This window comes from Ranitomeya variabilis, chromosome 5, assembly GCF_051348905.1.
Source record: "Ranitomeya variabilis isolate aRanVar5 chromosome 5, aRanVar5.hap1, whole genome shotgun sequence".
Classification (NCBI taxonomy): domain Eukaryota; kingdom Metazoa; phylum Chordata; class Amphibia; order Anura; family Dendrobatidae; genus Ranitomeya; species Ranitomeya variabilis.
Window position 1 is genome coordinate 528,679,176 of NC_135236.1, and position 23,183 is coordinate 528,702,358.

Consider the following 23,183-nt stretch of genomic DNA (forward strand, 5'->3'; position numbering starts at 1 on the left):
ACCAGGGCAAAGGGTGCTTCTGAGTATGCAGATACAAAAGAAGTGGGTATATATTAGTGCTAGTGCTCATTTTTTTCTTTTTTATGATGTAAGGAATAAATACTGTCAAATCATGACCAGATAACATATTACCACCACATAGTGACCGAATAATACCACATACAGGGTCAAATACCACCACATCGTGACCAGACTACATAATACCACCACATAGTGTCCGAATAATACCACATTCAAAAAACAAATACTGTCACATCATGACCAGACCACATATTACCACCACATAGTGACTGAATACTATTGGCTGAAGATATTCATCTTCACTTTGCTTCTTCATCCAGTGCAGATGTTATAACTTCTTTCATCCAAGACCCATCTCTGCAGAAAATAGCACAGTTATCTAGAACACATTCCCCAACAACTGCACTATGCCAGATGAAGAAAAAAAAGAAACTAAGGGGCCAATTTACCATGCAGGGTCAGAACTGGTAGTAGCTGCTCCAGTCTATGGAGATGAGTTATTAATCTAATAATTAATCTCCTCATATGCCATTAAGGGCAGTAATGCCCTGATGGCTGCCCTGAATATAAATATTTATAATATATCATGCTGTCATAATCTTGAACCACCTCCTAGTTTGTTTTTATTTAGATAATATACCACATACCAAAATTCCTCTATATGTAGAAATTTCATTAAAATATATAACTTGTGTCACTTTATAGAGTTTAGCAGCGGAAGAGTCTGAGCTAAGGTTCCGCCAGTTGACAAAGGAGTATCAAGCATTACAAAGGGCCTATGCTTTGCTCCAAGAACATACGGGCAGCATTATTGATGCAGAGAAAGAAGCACAGGTGAGTAAGCATGGAGTATAATATAATAATACTTGCTTCAATATATTTAATAATTTTTAAGAACTTTGCTGCCAACAAGTTAGAGTTTGCATAAAATTGATTCCAGTAAAGGCAATCCTCAACAGGAATTTGTTAGTAGGATCAGTCCCACTAAGCTGTCTATATGGGCATGTAGGTTACAGGAAACTGAATAAAATTATACCTTGAGGTCTGCTAGCCGATGTCTTATTGTCTTATTCCAGAGAAATCCTAATTTTTCTTATATGCAAATGAGCTGTTAAGAACGATAGGCCGGGCACTCATCTGCATTAAAATCTGCCTCCAGAGCTTGTTTTACCTGAAAGTTGGCTTTACCAGTGTGATGTGCAATGGCTGCTCTCTACTATTACTGCAGAGCTGTGTGTGAGTATAAGGGTTCGCTCACATCTGTATATGTAAAATCGCTCAGATTCTCAGCCACAGAAGTTGGCTTTTTTTTCCTCACCTAACATCTGTATAACATCCGTATGACATACATAGGCAATCCATATGCAATGCATTTTTAACATCAGTTTTCATATACAGTAAGGCTATGTGCACACTATGCGGATTTAGTGCGGATCCGCAGCGGATTTTTCCGCGCAGAAATGCTGCAGATCCGCACTCTGATTTACAGTACAATGTAAATCAATGTGGAAAAAAAAGCAGCTGTGCACATGGTGCAGAAAAATCCGCGCGGAAACGGTGGGATTTAAAAGAAGTGCATGTCACTTCTTTTGTGCGGATCTGCAGCGCTTCTGCACTCTTCCAATATAGAAATCCACAGTGGTAAAAACCACAGAAAATCCACACAAAATCCACATCAATTCCGCATAAAAACAGCACAAAATCCGCGGCAAATCTACACCCGCGGTTTCTGCCAGGAGATGCGGATTTTGTGCAGAAAATTCTGCGCCCCATTCTGCAACGTGTGCACATAGCCTTATTCTCTATGGAATTTAAAGCTAGTTTACAAACTAATAAAGCAATCTTATAAACAGAGATAGATAGATAGATAGATAGATAGATAGATAGATAGATAGATAGATAGATAGATAGATAGATAGATAGATGTCCTGCAGATATTTAATGTCGCAAGCCCTCTACATAGAATAAACTAGCACCCTTTATTGCCATTCATATGGCACTAAATGGTGTTTATTTAATAGTTTAAATAATACTAATTACATTTTTAAAAAATGATGTAGGGTCCCACCTATTTTTGATAACCAACCAATGGAAAGCAGACCTCTGAGAGCTGTTGTTATTATGCTGGGAAGGGGCTAATAACCCAGCCTATTAATAACAGCCCCCAATTGTCTGCTTAGTCTTTACTGGTTATTAAAAAGAGGAGACCTCAAAAAAATTATGTAGGATCCCCCTATTTTTAATAACCAGCAAACGATAAGCAGACAGCTGCAGCCTGATATTAAAAGGCTGGACAGGTCCATGGATACAGGCCCCTTCTCAGCCTAACAATAGCAGCTCTCAGCCACCCAAGAAACAGGAGACTGGAGCAGCAGCAAATGTCAGCTCGACGAGCGGTGAACTCAGTAAGATTGCCACAGGTCACAGCCACAGAACTGCGGCAACCTTACTGATGTCACTGCTCGTCACAGCAACTGGGTTCAAACGCTGCACAGCGTGAGAATCAGCAGTGGCTGCTGCTGCAGTCTTTGGAGCTTAGTTCTTTAAATGGGGCTCCATAGACTGGATGAAGAAGACAGGGATCGTTGTGGGACCTCCATATTATGGATTTCGGTGGACCCCTGTGGACTATTTTTTGGTGGTAATACATGGGTAAAAAGAATAATTGTCTGAGAGTGCTTTTTACAATTAAAGGAGATTTCTGTGTGTGTGTTTGTGCAGCGCCCCAGAGTTCTGGTCGTTGCAGTACTGTGGATCCGCCACTATGGGGAGCCATGGTGCGTTCGATGGCACTGAAGGAGTTCATCTGACCAGGTATCACAGACACCAATATGTTTCACAGCAGGGCCTCCGGGGGGAGCTAAGGGTGCTATTCATTAGGCCACTCCCCACCATAGTGGGTAAACTGGGGGTCAGGCAGGAAGTTAGAGAAGAAAGCTGACTGGATTGAACGAAGCAACACCTTGTGGCAGAGGGTGTTGTGGAGGAAGAGACAGTAGGGTCTCTGTCAGGGGTGGGATCCTGACATAGGCTTGGCATTGGAAAGAACGTAACGGGACCGTGCCTGCTCAGCATAGCGGCGGTGCCCAAGAAAGGACTAGAAGCGAGATAGATTGTGCTGAGTGAGAAACGAGATCAAGCAAAAAGGAGAATACCAGTAGGGGTCATGCTGTAGGACCGGAGCAACATCCTACTGAGGCGCATTACCGGTGGCCGGAACGCCGAGGGAGTGGAATAGCATACAGCTTCAAGCCATACTCCAAACAGCGGCAGGGCAGTCAGTTTAAGGCGGGCTGTCTACCACATATCACCTATGAAGTCTTGGGGGGCAATTGCGGGAGAGGGGCGTCTCTAGGGTCCCGGAAGAACTCCAGGCCTACCTGACAAACGGGTGCCGTTCCAACCTGAATAACAGGGAGGGATGGAATACGAGAAGAACATCAGTGAATCGAGTTGTGAGGGAACTTAAGAAACAGACACGACAGTTGTGGGGTACTTTCCGTGAGCACAGCAGGGAAGGACTACAACACATAGCGCTAAGAAGGAGGGCACTGATTTCCACCTGTGAGGAGAACTCTGGAGGTGCCATCGGACCGACCGGACTTGCGCAGCCTGGTGAACCGTATTCTGGACTGCGGACTGAGAGATCTCCAGTAAAGAGGTAAAGAGACTGCAACCTGGTGTCCTCGTTATTTACCGTGACCTGCACCCCACAACTGCACCGCTACACCACCGTTACTGCACCATCATCATCACTTATTGCACCGGACGTCCCCCACTGACGGACAGGGCCACGGACCGGGTCCAGCCACCGTGGCAACCCCAGGACTGAGACCCAGAGGCCCGGCTCCGGGTACCCCTAGGCCCTGCGGTGGTGTGGGGGCGCTCCAACTTGGCGTCACGAACAGGATCTACTTAAGCCTGAAGAATCAGGTCATGTGTGCCTAGAGACTGTGATTTATTGTGTTTGAACTGTACTTTATTGCAAAGACTGTGCTGTGCCAGTTGCCGCCAAAATCCGCCGCCATTGTAGCGCTGAGGAGAGCGCAGGAAGAGAAGAGGGGCGTGAAGTGGGCGTAGGCAAGCTGGAGAGCGCGAACAGCAATGGCCGCCCAGTCTAAGTATTTCTGCACGGTGAGGACGTGTCCGTCAGCAGCAGAGATCCGCCTCCTAATCCTTAATGGGGGGCGGAGGCAGAGAAAACGAAACCGCTCCCGAAGGAGAGAGCGGGAAAAAGACCAGGAAGTGACCCACGTGGAGGACGCAATGGCCAGCAGCTCTGAACCCGACAGTGGGGTTGAAGTGGAAGTCTCCCCCGACTACCCGGATGAGCCCTGCAGCCCGGCCTCCGTGGATAACACCAGATTCCTGAGAGCCGAGATGGAGGACTTATATAACCAGCTCCTCCAACTGAATGTGAGAGTCCAGGCTCCGCACCCGGTGGAGCCGGCAGAGGGTTCCCGGACATCGAAGTTCTCACCGGAGGAACCAGCGGGACTTGTTACGGAAAGTGAACTCGTACCAGTTGGTGAGTCCGCCGATCCTGCCCCGCCAGCCGAGGGGGTGCTAGTGGGTCCCGTAGCGGCACCACCTCTCCCGGGAACCCATAGACTCCAGAGCCTGCTACCATGGGAGGAAGCCACGGGCATGGAACACCGTATGCGAGCCCCAATCACCCCTACTCCCTTGCTGTGTGAGGTCCACGCGGAGCGCACGGTGTGCCGCTGGGTGAATCCCGGATCCAATCTTATGGGGTTCCCCGGGGTGGAGACCCAGAAGGGGGAGATGGTACAGGCTCTAAGTTGGGAGGAGTACCGAATCCAGCTAGAACAACGGTGGCGAGAGGAGGAGAAAATACATCAGGCTGGGCGGGAGGCCCACCATCAAAAGGATTTGGCGGTCAAGGACCGGGCCCGTAAGGACCCCACCACTCACCAGGCCCCGCGTAGGCAGGGCATCGTCACCACCTTTAAACTCCGAGGAGGCTGGGGCTTCATTAAAGAACCGGGGCTATATGCGGAGGTCTTTGTTAACCGACGGGATGTCGAGTCGCACCTTAGGGAGGGCCACCCCGATCGGGACCTCTACCCGGGGGACAGCGTTACTTACACCCGGCATTTTGGGGAAAAGGGGTGGTTCGCTCTGAACGTCTACAAGAAAGAGAAACCAGCCCCTGTAGCCAAGGTGTCACCGTGTGACCGATCTGTAACCACCCTGGTCGCCCCCACCCGTCTGATCACAGAACCTGCGATCTGCCGCCTGACCACCGCAACCACCGTAGTGGCCAAGGAGGTGCCTTCTCAAGTAACCGATGTTCCTGATGTACCAGCGCAGAAAGAAATGGGAACGCAGACCCTCATCACCGCACACGATCTGGTCGTGCAACAGACCCGCACCCATGGGGTGTACCTGGCTGCGGGAGTGAACCTGGAACCTGGACTGCCTGTATTGCAGGGGTTCACCCACCAGGTGGCGCCTTGTGGGGGGTTCTGAAATTGAATGCTTCAAGAATGTAAATAGTTTTCTAGTTAACTGTTTGAGTACTGTTTGCTGCTAAACCCGTCCAGGGTTAACTCCTTATGGATCCCTTAGTTGACCCGGGATCCCTATTGTTTGCTTTTCCTACCAGTTTTGCACAAGTTTTACAAACTGAGAAATCATGAACAGTGCATGATCCAAACTTTCTTGTAAATAGTTTGCACCTTATTAAAGGCGCTTCCTACTGGTTTTATTTAAAGACTCTTTGCGAAGATACCGTTCTGGAACCTTTGCTGAGCAAAGACTGGTAGGCTGAGAAGACGAGCTACCTCAGAAAGACTTGATTCTCTTTTAAAGGGGATGTACAACAGCGTACTTATGAGAAGATACTGTTTTAGAACAGTAATGCAATGATAATGTTTGAACGAGAAAAGTTGTATGTGTTTTAACTAGTTAAATGTGAAGAAATACTGATGATGATGCTCTGGAAAGAAATGTAACTGTTTTGCATGAAGAAAAGTTATGTGTGTTTAATTTGTTTAAAGTGAGAAATCTAGATAATGTTCTTTAAAAGGAAAGATGCAGAAAGCCCGTAGGGGTAGATTTAGAGTTCTGCTTAGTTGAAAGTAAAGAAAGTAGTAATGAAGGTGAGGATAGAAGGTAAACCCTGAGTCCCCATAGAAAGTTCGTTCGTTACTAAGGACAGAGAGTGAACCCGTAGGGGTTAGAAAGTGAGTCCTAATAGGAGCCAAATAGAGCTGGCTCAATGTTCTCTAATTGAAAGGAATGTTATGTCTATACCATGTATAGTAGCGAAAGGCAGTAGGCCGTGGCTGAACGGGGCGGTCCTGTAATAGAAAGGAGAGGCAGTAGGTCTGGTGCCGTTAGGACAGGCGGTCCTGCAGGTTCAAAGTAGGAGAATGCAAAGTTAAAATACCTTATAATGTGATTATAGGAAGGTCTTTAGCGGATTAAGAGTGTATATCCTTAAAGGCAAAGTTAAATTATTGGTCAATAATGTTTGCACCTAGTAGAATACCCGGTTGGGTAATGAGAGTTAATTGTAGCCTGTTGCTATGATATTTAATTATGTTTGTAATGTTAAAGTGTCCTCACCTCCCATAAAGGGAAGCTTGTTCAAGTATGCTTATTGTTTTGCACTCAACAAAATTGTATGTCTTTTTGCTAACCTGTATTGTTGTTTTCTTCCCAGTCCCGGAGTACTGTGTTTAACCAGGGGGGAGTGCAGCGCCCCAGAGTTCTGGTCGTTGCAGTACTGTGGATCCGCCACTATGGGGAGCCATGGTGCGTTCGATGGCACTGAAGGAGTTCATCTGACCAGGTATCACAGACACCAATATGTTTCACAGCAGGGCCTCCGGGGGGAGCTAAGGGTGCTATTCATTAGGCCACTCCCCACCATAGTGGGTAAACTGGGGGTCAGGCAGGAAGTTAGAGAAGAAAGCTGACTGGATTGAACGAAGCAACACCTTGTGGCAGAGGGTGTTGTGGAGGAAGAGACAGTAGGGTCTCTGTCAGGGGTGGGATCCTGACAGAGGCTTGGCATTGGAAAGAACGTAACGGGACCGTGCCTGCTCAGCATAGCGGCGGTGCCCAAGAAAGGACTAGAAGCGAGATAGATTGTGCTGAGTGAGAAACGAGATCAAGCAAAAAGGAGAATACCAGTAGGGGTCATGCTGTAGGACCGGAGCAACATCCTACTGAGGCGCATTACCGGTGGCCGGAACGCCGAGGGAGTGGAATAGCATACAGCTTCAAGCCATACTCCAAACAGCGGCAGGGCAGTCAGTTTAAGGCGGGCTGTCTACCACATATCACCTATGAAGTCTTGGGGGGCAATTGCGGGAGAGGGGCGTCTCTAGGGTCCCGGAAGAACTCCAGGCCTACCTGACAAACGGGTGCCGTTCCAACCTGAATAACAGGGAGGGATGGAATACGAGAAGAACATCAGTGAATCGAGTTGTGAGGGAACTTAAGAAACAGACACGACAGTTGTGGGGTACTTTCCGTGAGCACAGCAGGGAAGGACTACAACACATAGCGCTAAGAAGGAGGGCACTGATTTCCACCTGTGAGGAGAACTCTGGAGGTGCCATCGGACCGACCGGACTTGGGCAGCCTGGTGAACCGTATTCTGGACTGCGGACTGAGAGATCTCCAGTAAAGAGGTAAAGAGACTGCAACCTGGTGTCCTCGTTATTTACCGCGACCTGCACCCCACAACTGCACCGCTACACCACCGTTACTGCACCATCATCATCACTTATTGCACCGGACGTCCCCCACTGACGGACAGGGCCACGGACCGGGTCCAGCCACCGTGACAACCCCAGGACTGAGACCCAGAGGCCCGGCTCCGGGTACCCCTAGGCCCTGCGGCGGTGTGGGGGCGCTCCATTTGCCTATGGGATTAGTAAAGGTGATGTCTGATGGATACCTCTCCATTACTAACCATTGGGCTTGATGTCAGTGTACATTACACACCTGACATCAACCCCCAAACCGTTACCCCGATTACCAATGCACCAGGACAAGAGCCGGGGCTAAGCACTAGAATTGGCGCATCTAATTGAGGCACCATTTCTAAAGGTACCTTCACACGAAGCGACGCTGCAGCGATAGCGACAACGATGCCGATCGCTGCAGCGTCGCTGTTTGGTCGCTGGAGAGCTGTCACACAGACAGCTCTCCAGCGACCAACGATGCCGAGGTCCCCGAGTAACCAGGGTAAACATCGGGTTGCTAAGCGCAGGGCCGCGCTTAGTAACCAGATGTTTACCCTGGTTACCAGCGTAAAAGTAAAAATAACAAACAGTACATGCTCACCTGCGCGTCCCCCGGCGTCCGCTTCCTGTACTGTGTGAGCGCCGGCCCTAACAGCAGAGCGGTGACGTCACCGCTGTGCTTTTACTTTCACTTTAGGGCCGGCGCTCAGTCAGAGCAGGAAGCGGACGGCAGGGGACGCGCAGGTGAGTATGTACTGTTTGGTTTTTTTACTTTTACGCTGGTAACCAGGGTAAACATCGGGTTACTAAGCGCGGCCCTGCGCTTAGTAACCCGATATTTACCCTGGTTACCAGCGTAAAACATCGCTGGTATCGTTGCTTTTGGTGTCAAACCTGACGATACACGCCGGTCTGACAACCAAATAAAGTTCTGAACTTTATTCAACGACCAGCGATATCACAGCGGGATCCAGATCGCTGCTGCGTGTCAAACACAACGATATCGCTATCCAGGACGCTGCAACGTCACGGATCGTTGTCGTTCTCGTTGTAAAGTCGTTTCGTGTGAAGGTACCTTAAGGCAGCTGAGGGCTATTCATATTAGTCTGGGAAGGGGCATATGTCCATGAACCTTCCCAGCATATTAACCCCTTAACGACCAGAGGTATTTTTGTTTTTGCATTTTCATTTTTTGCTCCCCTCCTTCCCAGAGCCATAACTTTTTTATTTTTCTGTCAAAATGGCCATGTGAGGGTTTTTGTGTGACAAGTTGTGCTTTTGAATGACACCATTGGTTTTAACATATCGTGAACTGGAAAATGGTAACAAATATTCCAAGTGTGGTGAAATCGCAAATAAAAAATGCAATCCCACAGTTGTTTTTTTTTAATGATGTTCACTAAATGCTAAAACTGACCTGCCATTATGATTCTGAAGGTCATCACGAGCTCATAGACACTAAACATGTCTAGGTTTTTTTTATTTAAGTGGTAAAAAAAAAAATACAAACTTTGTTTAAAAAAAAATGGTGCCATTTTCTGAGACCTGTAGCGTCTCCATTTTTGTGATCTTGGGTTAGGTGAGGACTTATTTTGCATGCTGAGCTGATGTTTTTATTGATACCATTTTGGTGCAGATACAATCTTATGATCACCTGTTCAAAACAGCTGACATGTGTCGGGAAAGATATGGGCTGAGCGCCGGAGCCCACATCAATGGGAGGGATTCTGATGTGGGCGTACTATTACGCCCAACGTCGGAAAGGAGTTAATATCAGCCTACAGATGTCTGCTTAGCCTTTGCTGGTTATTAAAAATAAGGGTTTTCCTTTTTATTTATTTATTTTACCCACGTTTATAGCACCATTAATTCCACTACACTTTGCAGACATTAACATCACTGCCCCTATTGGGGCTCACAATCTAAATTCCCTATTTGTATGTCTTTTGGAGTGTGGGAAGAAACTGGAGTACCTGGGGGAACCCAAGCAAATACTGGGAGAACACACATACCAATGTTTTAATAACCGGTAATTGCTAAACAGACAGCTGTGAGCTCATATTAATAGGCTGGAAAGCTCCATGTTTATTGGCCCCTCCCAGACTAATAAAACCAGCTCAAAGTTGTCTGCTTTCTTTTAACTGATTATTAAAATTAAGGGGGACTCCACGTCATTTTTTATTTATTAGCTAAATACAAATACAGAAAACTACACAAAGCAAAGCACTGATTATATATCTTACTGACATCTATTTATCTATCTACTGTATCTATCTATCTATCTATCTATCTATCTCATATCTATCTCTCCATTCTATTCTGATGGTTCTGGCTGTGAATTTACCATACTTGGCTGATGAAATGTCAGGCTTCCTTTCAGATGTGTGCGTAAAGATCAGACAACACATGCATGGTCTGTGTGCCGTGTGATTTTTTTTTTTTCTCGCACCCACTGATTTACATTAGTGAGTTTCCACTGTTCTACTCTGCCCTATGCAGCATGTTGCAATTTTTTTCCTCAGCCCAATGGCAGCTAAGGAAAAACTCACAGATGAGCACTTCCTCATTGAATAACATTGGTGCAAATGCGATACAATGCTTTCTTCCATTGCATTCACCTGATTTATATGCAGATGTAAGTGAGATATGCTGGTTTCTCTCAGAACTTCAGCTTCCAGCCTACAGGCAGCCAGTGCTGCAATATTGTTACAAAACAGCAGAGTTGTGAGAGCTGCAACAAAAATCAAATGTGTTTGTAAGGAGCCAAAGTTCAGTTCTGCTGTCCTGTGTTAGTTACCTGCCTCACACTGGTAACTCCACCCTTTCTTAAAACTATGCTCTGGAGGCAGATTCTCATGCAGATCACTGTCCAGCCCATAGCCTGGAACTACTCATTTGCATATAAGAAAATGTATATGTTTCTGACACTGGAACGCAGACATCGAGGAAATATTTTATTCAGCTCTATACGACTTAGTAGGGCTGATCCTACTGACAGACTCCCTTTAAGGACTGCCTTGACTGGATTCAATTTTAGAAAACGCTAACTCCCTACAGAACTCCAAGGCAATACTTTGCAGCAATCTATAAGGATCAGAAACAAGTTTTTGCTCTTGCTAGTATATCTCACTCACGGGAAAACATGTAGACCTGTGGTTCCCTAACTGTGCACAATTTAGCTTGTACAGATCATCTACCACCATGTAAAAAGTGTAGCGTCTGTATTGGCTTTCAGTCTCGGTGTCAGGGGCACACTTTGGAAGAAGGATTCCTAGTATTTGGAATCTGTCATAGAAGCTGTTCATAAGAAGCAAAGTTGAATTACAAAAATACATATGCCACCACTAGAGGGAGCTCAGTGCATACTGTTTTTTATTATAGGACTCAATAGAGGTTTATGATTCCTAACGCACTGATCTCCCCCTGGTGGTGTCTGTGGGTAAACAGAATAACATGCTGTTATCTACAGGTACAATTAAGTGAAGCATAGGAGCTTACTGCATACAGGGTTATTACTGAGGTTGATGCATGACTCTTTGCAATACTCTCCTAGTACAGGAAATTGCCAAATGCAAAGATGGACACATGTCATCCACTTTAGTTCATTTCAGTGGACACATGTCATCCACTAAAGGACATTCCAAAAGACACAGGGCCTCCACTTTTTTGTTTTCACATACATTTACCACATTTATTATTAAACCACTTATTCAAAAATATCTAAAGTATTTACCGTCTCATTATCTTTTACTACCTTTTTTTCATGTGGCTAATATGATTGCACATAAATTGGCACAATTTTCATAACCTTTGTCAGATTCAGGAACAGATGCAAACAGAGGCCCTGCGCTATAAAGCCAAAATCGAAGATCTCGAGAAGGCATTGTCCGAAAGGGGACAGGTTAGTGAATGACATAGAAATAAATGACTTTTCTGTACTTCATGAACATATTGCCGAAATTGGATACTAAGATACAAATGCATCCTAAATGAATGCAAGAATAAATCTAAAGCCAGTACTTTTTGTTTTTAGGATTCCCTCTGGGTGGAGGAAAAACAACTTTTCATAAAACGAAATCAGGAATTAATAGAAAAGGTAATATAGTGTTTGGTACTTGCTCTGTAAGATTATGTCATTATGGGTTTGCTCATACCGCCATATACATCCAATGTTTTATCGGATTGCACTCGGGCCAATGTTATTCTATGGGGCAGTACAGATGCCTACATTTTTTCAGTGACAGAATCTCTCCGTGTAAAAAAATTGCAGTATGCTGCAATTTCACTCTGAAATCGGATGCTACTCACCCATTTAAGTCTGAGGGTGCATAGAAATCATCGGACTACAGTCAGATGATTCACACAGTGGAAAAGATGGAGAAATTTTGCTCTCCATCTTCTCCTCAGTGTGCTCCGATTCACTCATCCGAAAATCAGATGACGCTATGCTGACACTCTGATCAGAGTTTAATTAGAATATCATTAGCATAATTCATTAGCGTAATCAGCCCGATTATCTCAGACATGCCTGTACCTTACTACTATCAGATTAGGAATAACGAAGCCAAAGAAAACGTGTAAACACCATACAAAAAACAGGAAATCTATAAAAATAAAATAGAAAAATAATTTCATAAAACATTTTGTCTGTTGTTAAATATACAGTGCCTTGAAAAAGTATTCATACCCTGTGAACTTTCCACATTTTTTCACGTTACACTCATAAACTTAAATGTTTTTATTATAGCAAGCATTTGTGAAATGTAAAGGGAATAATACATGGTTTCCTAAATTTTTTAAAAGTATAAATCTGAACATTGTGATGTGTGTTTGCAGACGGCCCCTCTGGGTCAATACTTTGTAGGACCATCTTTCACTGCAGTTACTGCTGCAAGTCTTTTGGGCTAAGTCTCTACCAGCTTTGCACATCTAGATGGTGAATTTTTTGCCCATTCTTGTTTATAAACTAGCTCTAGCTCAGTGAGATTGGATAGAGGCGTCTGTGAACAGAAATTGTCAAGTCTTTTCACAGATTCTCAATGGGATTTAGGTCTGTACTGTATTGTGACTCATCCATTCAAACACATGAATATGCTTTGATCAAAACCATTCCATTGTAGCTCTGGCACTATGTTTAGGGTCCTTGTCCTGCTGGAATATGAACCTACACCCCAGTCTCAGGTCTTTTGTAGTCTCTAAAAGGTTTTCCTCCAGGATTGTCCTGTAATAAGCTCCATTCAACTTCTTATCAACTCTGACCAGCTTTCCTGTCCCTGCTGAAGAAAATAATCCCCACAGCATTTTTCTGCCAACACCATGTTTGACAGTGGGGATAGTGTTTTCAGGATGATGAAGTGTTAGTTTTCCGCCACACATTCCATTTTGCATTTAGCCTAAAAAGTTCAACTTTGGTCTCATCTGACCTGATCAGCTTCTTCCACATGCTAGCTGTGTTCCCTACATGACTTTTTGCAAACTGCAAATGAGACTTTTTATGGCTTGCTTCTCTTCTTGTCACTTTGCCATAAAGGCCAGACTTGTGGAGTATATAACTAAGGCCGGCGTCACACTAAACGTATGGAAAATCAGTCCGAGTCTCCCTTTCGAGAGTCGCAGAAGTGTTCTCCGTATGGTCATCCGTGTGTAATGTGTTTGCAATGTGATGATGAGATTTTCTTGCACCTATATATCCGTATGGCATTCGTATTACATGCGTATGGCTTTACATTTCTCACTAATTTTCCCCATTGAAATTAATGGCTCAATGGGCTGAAATGAGGAAAATGTGTGCGTATTTGTCGCAAGCTAGACAGATGGTCCGTGTGGTGTCCGAGTTTTTCTCGCACCCATAGACTTGCATTGGAGAGACTCGGGCGATATGCGCATACAATTGCAGCATGCTGTGACTTTACACGCACGTCGAATACGCCTGAGAAAAAATACGGTGATGTGAGCTGCTCCATAGATTAACACTGGTCTGAGTGCTTCAGCTCTGGCAAAAATTAAGAGACCACCACATCAAAACCCTGTCATAGGTAGCCCAATCTCCAGACCTGAACCCCATTGAAAACCTCTGGAATGTAATCAAGAGGATGATGGATACTCACAAGCCATCAAACAAAGAAGAACTGCTTAGATTTTTGCACAAGAAGCAGTGTGAAAGACTGGTGGAAAGCATGCCAATCTCCTGAGGGATCTCCTCCCAGACCATGACTAAAGCATCTGCCAACTCCTGGACAGTCTGTGGTGCAACGTGACATTGGTGGATGGTGCGAGACATGATGCCCCAGATGTGTTCAATTGGATTCAGGTCTGGGGAACAGGCGGGCCAGTCCATAGCTACAATGCCTTCATCTTGCAGGAACTGCTGAGCTGACACACTCCAGTCACATGAGGTCTGGCATTGTCCTGCATTAGGAAGAACCCAGGGCCAACCGCACCAGCATATGGTCTCACAAGGGGTCTGAGGATCTCATCTCGGTACCTAATGGCAGTCAGGCTACCTCTGGCGAGCACATGGAGGGCTGTGCGGCCCTCCAAAGAAATGCCACCCCATACCATTACTGACCCACTGCCAAACCAGTCATGCTGAAGGATGTTGCAGGCAGCAGATCGCTCTCCACGGCGTCTCCAGACTCTGTCACATCTGTCACATGTGTTCAGTGTTAACCTGCTTTCATCTGTGAAGAGCACAGGGTGCCAGTGGCGAATTTGCCAATCCTGGTGTTCTGTAGCAAATGCCAAGCATCCTGCATGGTGATGGGCTGTGAGCACAACCCCAATCTGTGGACGTCGGGCACTCAGACCATCCTCATAGAGTCGGTTTCTAACCGTTTGTGCAGACACATTCACATTTGTGGCCTGATGGAGGTCATTTTGCAGGGCTCTGGCAGTGCTCCTCCTATTCCTCCTTGCACAAAGGCGGAGATAGCGGTCCTTCTGCTAGGTTGTTGCCCTCCTACAGCCCTCTCCACGTCTCCTGGTGTACTGGCCTGTCTCCTGGTTGCACCTCCAGCCTCTGGACACTAGGCTTACAGACACAGCAAACCTTCTTGCCACAGCTCGCATTGATGTGCCATCCTGGATGAGCTGCACTACCTAAGCCACTTGTGTGGGTTGTAGAGGCCATTTAATGCTACCACGAGTGTGAAAACACAACCAACACTCAAAAGCAAAAGTGACCAAAACATCGGCCAGAAAGCATTGTTACTGAGATGTGGCCTGTGGTCCCCACCTGCAGAACCACTCCTTTATTGAGTGTGTCTTGATAATTGCCAATAATTTCCATCTGTTGTCTATTCCATTTGCACAACAGCATGTGAAATTGTCAATCAGTGTTGCTTCCTAAGTGGACAGTTTGATTTTACAGAAGTTTGATTTACTTGGAGCTATATTCTGTTGTTTAAGTGTTCCCTTTATTTTTTTGAGCAGTGTGTACAGTATATATATATATATATATATATATATATATACATATATATTCCTGTGTGATTTGTAATTTATGATAACATACTACTAGGATATGCCATCAATATGTTATTGTACTGACTGCTGTAACATAACAAATATTTTTTCTCCAGGGTCTAGATTTAACAGTTACATCCTTGTTATGGCGCCCCATGCTGTTCTTTTGATTCCCTTTCAGAAATGCCATTGCTGGTGAAAAGAAGCTGCTATTAGAGCACTGATTCTTATTGACTGGTCTCCACCAGTGATAAGTGGATGTGCTCGGATAAGATGTTGCTTAAAAAATATGTTAGAGTTGTCGCGCCTGCATGTCTCATGGCTGTTCGACAGCCGCAACACATACAGGTCATATTTTCGAGCATGCCGAAGTCAGTCGGTTAGCATACTAGGATGTTCGGATAACATCATATCCAAGCACGTTCACTCATTACTAGTCTCCACAATACCAATCACTCTGCTGCCAGTTTAGAGGAGGAGTGGGACTGGGTTACTGAGCATGTGTGCCCTCTGGCATGAGTGGTCATGGCATTAGGTGGAATCAATAAAACACCAGAAGACACCATATCACGTCACGACTATACAGCAATATTTAGGTAGGGATGTTTTACTTAGTTAGTCCAATTGAAAAATTAATACGTTTTGAATGACTTAACAATGGAACGTAATGTTAGTTTGTTGAACTACTTAGTCTTATTTTGCGTTTGTAATTATAAACTCTTTCAGAATGACAAACTGGAATCTGAAAACAATCGTGTACAACAAGAACTGCAAGACGCTAGAGACCAGAATGAATTGCTGGAGTTCCGAAATCTGGAGTTAGAAGTAAGACTGATTCATCAGACAATAGGGAGTCTGTCACCCCCAAAATCAATATTAAACAACCTATACAGTGATATAAAGGACTTTTCCTCTATAGGAATCATATCAGCACCATACATTTTAGTGGTACAGGGACTTGGAAAGATACAGTAAATGTAACCCCTTTCCTCAACAGCTAATCTTCACGCTTTTGTTTTTTTCTATAACTTTTTATTCTTCTGTCGACATAGCCGTACGAGGTTTTGATTTTCGGGATGAGTTGTAGTCTGAATGACGCCATTCATTTTATCATATAGTAAAAAAATCAAAGTGTGGAGAAATTATGAAAAAAAATGCATTTCTACCCACCATGTTATTTCTCTGAACCATGGTTTTCCAGGAAAGTATTATTATGGCAATACCAAACATGCATCAATTTTTTTTTTTCATTTAAGTTGTGATTTTTTGTTTTTTTAGAAACTTGTAGAAAAAAAATATTTTTGGTTGTGTCGCCATTTTCTGTGATCCATAACATTTTTATTTTTCTGTCAATTGATCTGTCCAATGGCTTGTTGTTTGCATGTCCAGTTGACTATGTTATTGATATCAATATTGGGGTAGGTATTTGGTTTTGATTAGTTTTTAACTGCATTATTTTTTTTAGAGAGGAATGACTAAATAATTCCAATTTGGGCATTTTAATTTTTTTTCTCATTGTGTCATAAATTTTGGATTTTGATAGATCGTGGCTCACGTTCCATTCAAACGTTGCTGTAAAAGATTGACAGCAGAGTTGGAATGGTTACGAACATAAGTATTAGGCCGGGGTCACACTTGCGTGTGCAATTTGAGAAACTTGCAGCTGAACGCTCAGGTTCCGAGTGCCGGCGGTAGTGCCAGGTATTTATGCGAGAGACTCGTGCAAATTTCTTGCATTGCACACTCAAGTGTGACCCCGGCCTTAGACACAGATCCCAGCTGTGTAGTCTAGCCATCATCGACTGATGTGGAGAAAGTTCAGCTCCTGGTTAACTCACGTGCAAGTAAGGTAGCTTTGGTGCACCCCTGGCACGGCCAGAAGTTCGGTGGAACATTATGCTTCCTCATTTGCGTGTTGAGAGCCTTTCCCCACTTCTGATTGACAGAGTTCACTTCCCAGAATGAGCACTGTCTGAACTCAACCTGCATGTCTATGAATGCGCACTAACACTGGCTGGACCCAGATGCACACACAGTATGGGTAGGTGCGTTCTTTAGCCTGGCCCCTCTTTGCATATGCCGCTCACTACACTAAGGGGGCACCTTCGATAACTAAGGGAAAAAAATGGCCATGTTAGACCTTGTGACAGGTTCTGTTTAAGTAGAACTACAGTGTGTCTGGCTGTCACCACCATAACACTGAAGCCAAAATGCCTAGTTAGGTAGACTTATTTGTGGGGGGGTAAATGTTATGTAGGGTAGAGCCTCTTAAACTTCTGTTACTGCAGCTTCACCAGAAAGACCAAGATTAGGTTTATTTCTCATCAACAGTAGTCCATGTTTTTCGACTTTCCTTTTCTTGCCTCCTGAACACAGAACAATATTAATAAAGGACAGATTGAGTTAATTATGTTGCTAAACTATAGATTGCTGCAGACATTGAAAGCATTGTGTCTACTGTGTCATTCTGCGTGGGGGACATTTGCATACACAGCTGCACCTCTGCAAAACATAGGAGGCGACTCACTGGTGAGCCCAGCCTCGCACTTTAAAGTGAACCTGTCAGCAGGATTGTGTGGAGTAACCTACACACACTGTCAGGTCGGCGCTGCTATACTGAATAAAATGATACCTTGGTTGATGGAATCCGTTTTGTGGTTGTTGTTTAATCTTTATTTGTAGTTTTCCGTTAATGAGATTCTCGCACTTCGGAGCGGCCTGTGGGTGTCCTTATGTGGTGCTCTGATTACATATTCATCTGTATGGCTTATGACAGGTCACTGATCCCTCACTGACCTGCCCCCTATTTTACATACTGTATATCTTATTGTTTGTAGAAAAAAAATTACATTCATCATGCAGCGCTGGTGGCGGCGCCTGTGCTGTAGAATGATCGGATCTATAATATCCATATATTCATATTTAGTGTTTATGCGCAGTAGCATCATATGGAACGTGATAGGTGCTACTGCGCAGGCGCCACCACCGTTTTGCTAGAGGAAAAAAAAATTGTCTCCAAAAAGAAGGCCACGCCTGTGCAGTAGCATCTATTGGCAATCCGATAGCTGATACAGCGCAGGCACCATCTTGGTGGAGACACTTTTTTTTTACTCTAGCAAAATGGCGCCGGTAGTGGCGCCTGTGTTGTAGCATCTATCACATTTCGAATTATGCTACTGCACAGGTGCAGCCGGCACCATATTGAGAAAGACATATTTTTTTCTCAACCAATTTATACAGCGCCCCCGGCACCTGCATGATGAATGTAATATTTTTTTCCAAACAATAAGATATACAGTATGTAAAATAGGGAGCAGGTCACTGAGGGATCAGTGACCTGTCAGAAGCCATGCTGTTGAATACCTAATCAGAGCACCACATGTTCGTGACGACACCTGTGGTATTCGGTCAGGGGAGACCGACGCTGCTTAAAGTGGTCCTCTGGGGAGTGATGGCACTGCAGCATGGATGGTACGGCTTCCCACAGGTGAAGCTGGGTCCCCAGGGCTCCCAGTGTATTTGGCAAAGATAGCGTGGTGTTGTGAATTCCGTTCTCGGGCTCCCTCCTGTGGTCATGAGTGGTACTGTGTGAGTTTGTTCTTGGGCTCCCTCTGGTGGCCTTTAGCGATATGGCTGGTCTTGGCTGGGCTCAGCTGTTTCATCTCCTGCTAGGCTGGGCCTATTTAACTCAGCTGGACCTTTACTTGTCGCCTGCTGTTGGTGTATTCAGTCCTGATCCTGTGCTCTCCTGAATATTCCTTGTGACCAGTCTCCTGCTATGAGAAGCTAAGTTTGCTTGTTCAGTTTCTCATTATTTCCTTGAAAACGTTTCTCGTTATATAATGAGTTCAGCCCAGCTTGCTTTTATGTGATTTTTTGCTTGCTGGTTAGTTCTGGGGTGCAGAGTGCGCCCCTCACATCGTGAGTCGGTGTGGGGGTTCTTGTATTCTCTGCGTGGTTTACTTTTGATAGTTTTTGTACTGACCGCACAGACACCTATCTATTTTCTGCCTATCTAGTATTAGCGGGCCTCATTTGCTAAATCTGTTTCATCTCTACGTTTGTGTTTTCCCCTTGACTCACCGTTATTATTTGTGGGGGGCTATCTAAAACTTTGGGGTACATTTCTCTGAGGCAAGTGAGGTCTTTGCTTTCTCTCTAGGGGTAGTCAGTTTCTCAGGCTGTGACGAGACGTCTAGGTTTTCAGGTAACATTCCACAGCTGCCTTTAGTGTGTTTGGATAGGATCAGGATTGCGGTCAGTATAGCTTCCACATTCCCAGAACTTGTCCTATATACTCAGGGTATATTTGTCAGGTCAGTTTGAGATCCTACCACCAGGATCATAACAGCGTGGTGCAAGAAATAATCAGAGGACACAAGGTTGCAGTTTCTTTACCTGTTTTACTGGTGGTTTACGGCCACAGTCCAGGGTACCAGCAACAGGTGACAGTGGAGTCCAAGCAGCCTGGAAACGAGTTGAATTCCCTTTTCCAGGTCAGATTGGTTGGCTTCTTTCAAGGTCCTCTCTCACTCTCTGTCCTGAGACAGTACCTGCATGGTAGGCAACGCGAGCCATTTTATTGGGGTCTCTATTCACGGTGACTCCAGGCTCTGTATGTTGCTGTACCTCAGGGTCTAGATGTGGCAAAGTTACTTTCAATCTCCTGCCCTCCGGTTTCTGCTGTGGGGCATACAGTCCCACACAGCCTCGGACTCCCGGTGTCCGGTTCCTGCGCTTCAGCATGGAGGGAGCCCAGTCGCAGCTCTCCTCCAGCTCCTTACTTCTCCTGTGCTCCTTCCTCCTTCTCTGTCTCACACAAGCTCCAGACTGAACTAAGGCTACTTCCACACTAGCGTCATTCAATGCACGTCGCAATGCGTCGTTATGTAGAAAAAACGCATCCTGCAAAGTTGCCCGCAGGATGCGTTTTTTCTCCATAGACTTATACATAGCGACGCATTGCGACGGAGTGCCACAAGTCGCAACCGTCGTGCGACGGTTGCGTCGTGTTTTGGCGGACCGTTGGCACAAAAAATGTTACTCCGCCCCCTCCTCCCCGCTCATCACACTGGGCAGCGGATGTGTCGTAAGACTGCATCCGCTGCCCACGTTGTGATTAATTAACACACTGTCCATTGGTACGTCGGCCCGTACTGACGGACTAGTGTGAAAGTACCCTAACTCACTCCTCCTCCAAGCCAGAATCTATATATCCAGGGAAGCTCCCCTGTAACCGGGTCTAAAGCTCCCCCTTCTGACCTGGAGTCAGAGCATGTTGAATGTACAGGGTACCTGTCGAAGGGATCCTCCTCGTTTCCAGGCATGGCATCACCCTCCCCGAGAGGAAGGCAGTACAACTGTGGTTCCCGAACTCCTGGGGTGCCACAAGTATGCATATACTTACTATATATATATATATATATATATATATATATATATATATATATATATATATATATATATACAGTGGCTTGCACAAGTATTCATTCCTTTAGCTTTTTACTTATTTTGTCACATTACACCTGTGTTTAAATATGTTTGTAATCTGTGTGACGCATCAGCACTAAAAGTTGGTAAAGTGATTTATGGGATCAAATAACTAAAAATTGGCATGTGCATATGTATTCACCCCCTTTTGCTATGAAGACCTTCTGGTGCAAGCAATTACCTTATATAATAATATACATTAAATGGGAATATACTTAGACTACAGAACAGAAGAAGGACTTGGGTATTTTGGTTGCAAATAAGCTAAGCAGCAGCACTCAATGTCAAGCAGCAGCTGCAAAAGCAAACAAGATTTTAGGATGTATAAAAAGAGAGATAAAATCCTACGATCCCAATGTATTGTTACCCTTTTATAAATAAACTAGATGGTGGCCCAATTCTAATGCATCGGGTATTCTAGAATATGTATGTAGTTTATTTATGAAGATTTTAGAATAATGCAATGAATACACAGGATTCGGCCGCTGGCACACAGCATATAACACAGCCATGTAGTATATTGCACAGCCCACGTAGCATATAACACAGCCCATGTACTATAGCACAGCCACGTAGTATGTAACATAGCCATGTAGTATATAGCACAGCCACGTAGCATGTAACACAGCCCACGTAGTATATAATACAGCCCACGTAGCATATAGCACAGCCACGTAGCATATAACACAGCCACATAGTATATTGCACAGCCACGTAGCATATAACACAGCTGACGTAGTATATTGCACAGCCACGTAGCATATAACACAGCCCACGTAGTATATAGCAAACCTCGTAGTATGTAGCACAGCCACGTACTATATTGCACAGTCACGTAGCATATAACACAGCTCACGTAGTATATTGCACAGTCCATGTAGCATATAACACAACCCACATAGTATATAGCAAGCCACATAGTATGTAGCACAGCCACATAGTATATAACAGCCCACGTAGCATATAACACAGCCCACGTAGCATATAACACAGCCCACGTAGTATATAGCACAGCCACGTAGTATATAGCGCAGCCCATGTAGTATATATCACAGCCCACGTAGTATATAACACAGCCCACGCAGTACATAACACAGTCCACGTAGTATATAGCACAACCCACGTAGTATATAGCACAGCCCACATACCACATAGCACAGCCCACATAGTATATAACACAGCCACGTAGTATATAACACAGCCACGTAGTGTATAGCACAACCACATAGTATATAGCACAGCCACGTAGTATAATGCACAGCCACGTAGTATATAGCCCAGCCCATGTAGTATATAACACAGCCCACATAGTATATAGCACAGCCATGTAGCATATAGCACAGCCACGTAGTATATAGCACAGCCACATAGTATAAAACACAGCCCACATAGTATATAACACAACCCACATAGTATATAGGAAGCCATGCAGTATATAGCACAGCCACATAGTATATAGCACAGCCCACGCAGTATATAGCACAGCCCACATAGTATATAACACAGCCCATGTAGTATATTGCACAGCCACGTAGCATATAACACAGCCCACGTAGCATATAACACAACCTACGTAGTATATAGCAAGCCACGTAGTATGTAGCACAGCCACGTAGTATATAACAGTCCACATAGCATATAACACAGCCCACGTAGTATATAACACAGCCCACGTAGTATATAACACAGCCCAAGCAGTATATAACACAGCCCACATAGTAGCACAGCCACGTAGTATATGGAGCGCCCCCACACCGCCGCAGGGCCTAGGGGTACCCGGAGCCGGGCCTCTGGGTCTCAGTCCTGGGGTTGTCATGGTGGCTAGATCCGGTCCGTGGCCCTGTCTGTCAGTGGGGGACGTCCGGTAGAATAAGTGATGATGATGATGCAGTAACGATGGTGTAGCGGTGCAGTTGTGGGGTGTAGGTCGCGGTAAATAACGAGGACACCAGGTTGCAGTCTCTTTACCTCTTTACTGGAGATCTCTCAGTCCGCAGTCCAGAATACGGTTCACCAGGCTGCGCAAGTCCGGTCGGTCCGATGGCACTTCCAGAGTTCTCCTCACAGGTGGAAATCAGTGCCCTCCTTCTTAGCGCTATGTGTTGTAGTCCTTCCCTGCTGTGCTCACGGAAAGTACCCCACAACTGTTGTGTCTGTTTCTTAAGTTCCCTCACAACTCGATTCACTGATGTTCTTCTCGTATTCCATCCCTCCCTGTTACTCAGGTTGGAACGGCACCCGTTTGTCAGGTAGGCCTGGAGTTCTTCCGGGACCCTAGAGACGCCCCTCTCCCGCAATTGCCCCCCAAGACTTCATAGGTGATATGTGGTAGACAGCCCGCCTTAAACTGACTGCCCTGCCGCTGTTTGGAGTATGGCTTGAAGCTGTATGCTATTCCACTCCCTCGGCGTTCCGGCCACCGGTAATGCGCCTCAGTAGGATGTTGCTCCGGTCCTACAGCATGACCCCTACTGGTATTCTCCT

The 23,183-nt window shown here is 45.2% G+C and overlaps 1 protein-coding gene across 1 annotated transcript in view; it reads left to right on the plus strand.

The window, feature by feature from the left end:
• JAKMIP2 (janus kinase and microtubule interacting protein 2) overlaps nt 1–23,183 on the plus strand; it is a 200,929-nt gene that overhangs the window by 120,452 nt on the left and 57,294 nt on the right. Inside the window, exons 11-14 of the mRNA XM_077265817.1 lie at nt 727–855; nt 11,563–11,646; nt 11,779–11,841; nt 15,936–16,034. Of these exons, the coding sequence (XP_077121932.1) occupies nt 727–855; nt 11,563–11,646; nt 11,779–11,841; nt 15,936–16,034 (375 nt within the window). The remainder of the gene's footprint in view (nt 1–726; nt 856–11,562; nt 11,647–11,778; nt 11,842–15,935; nt 16,035–23,183) is intronic.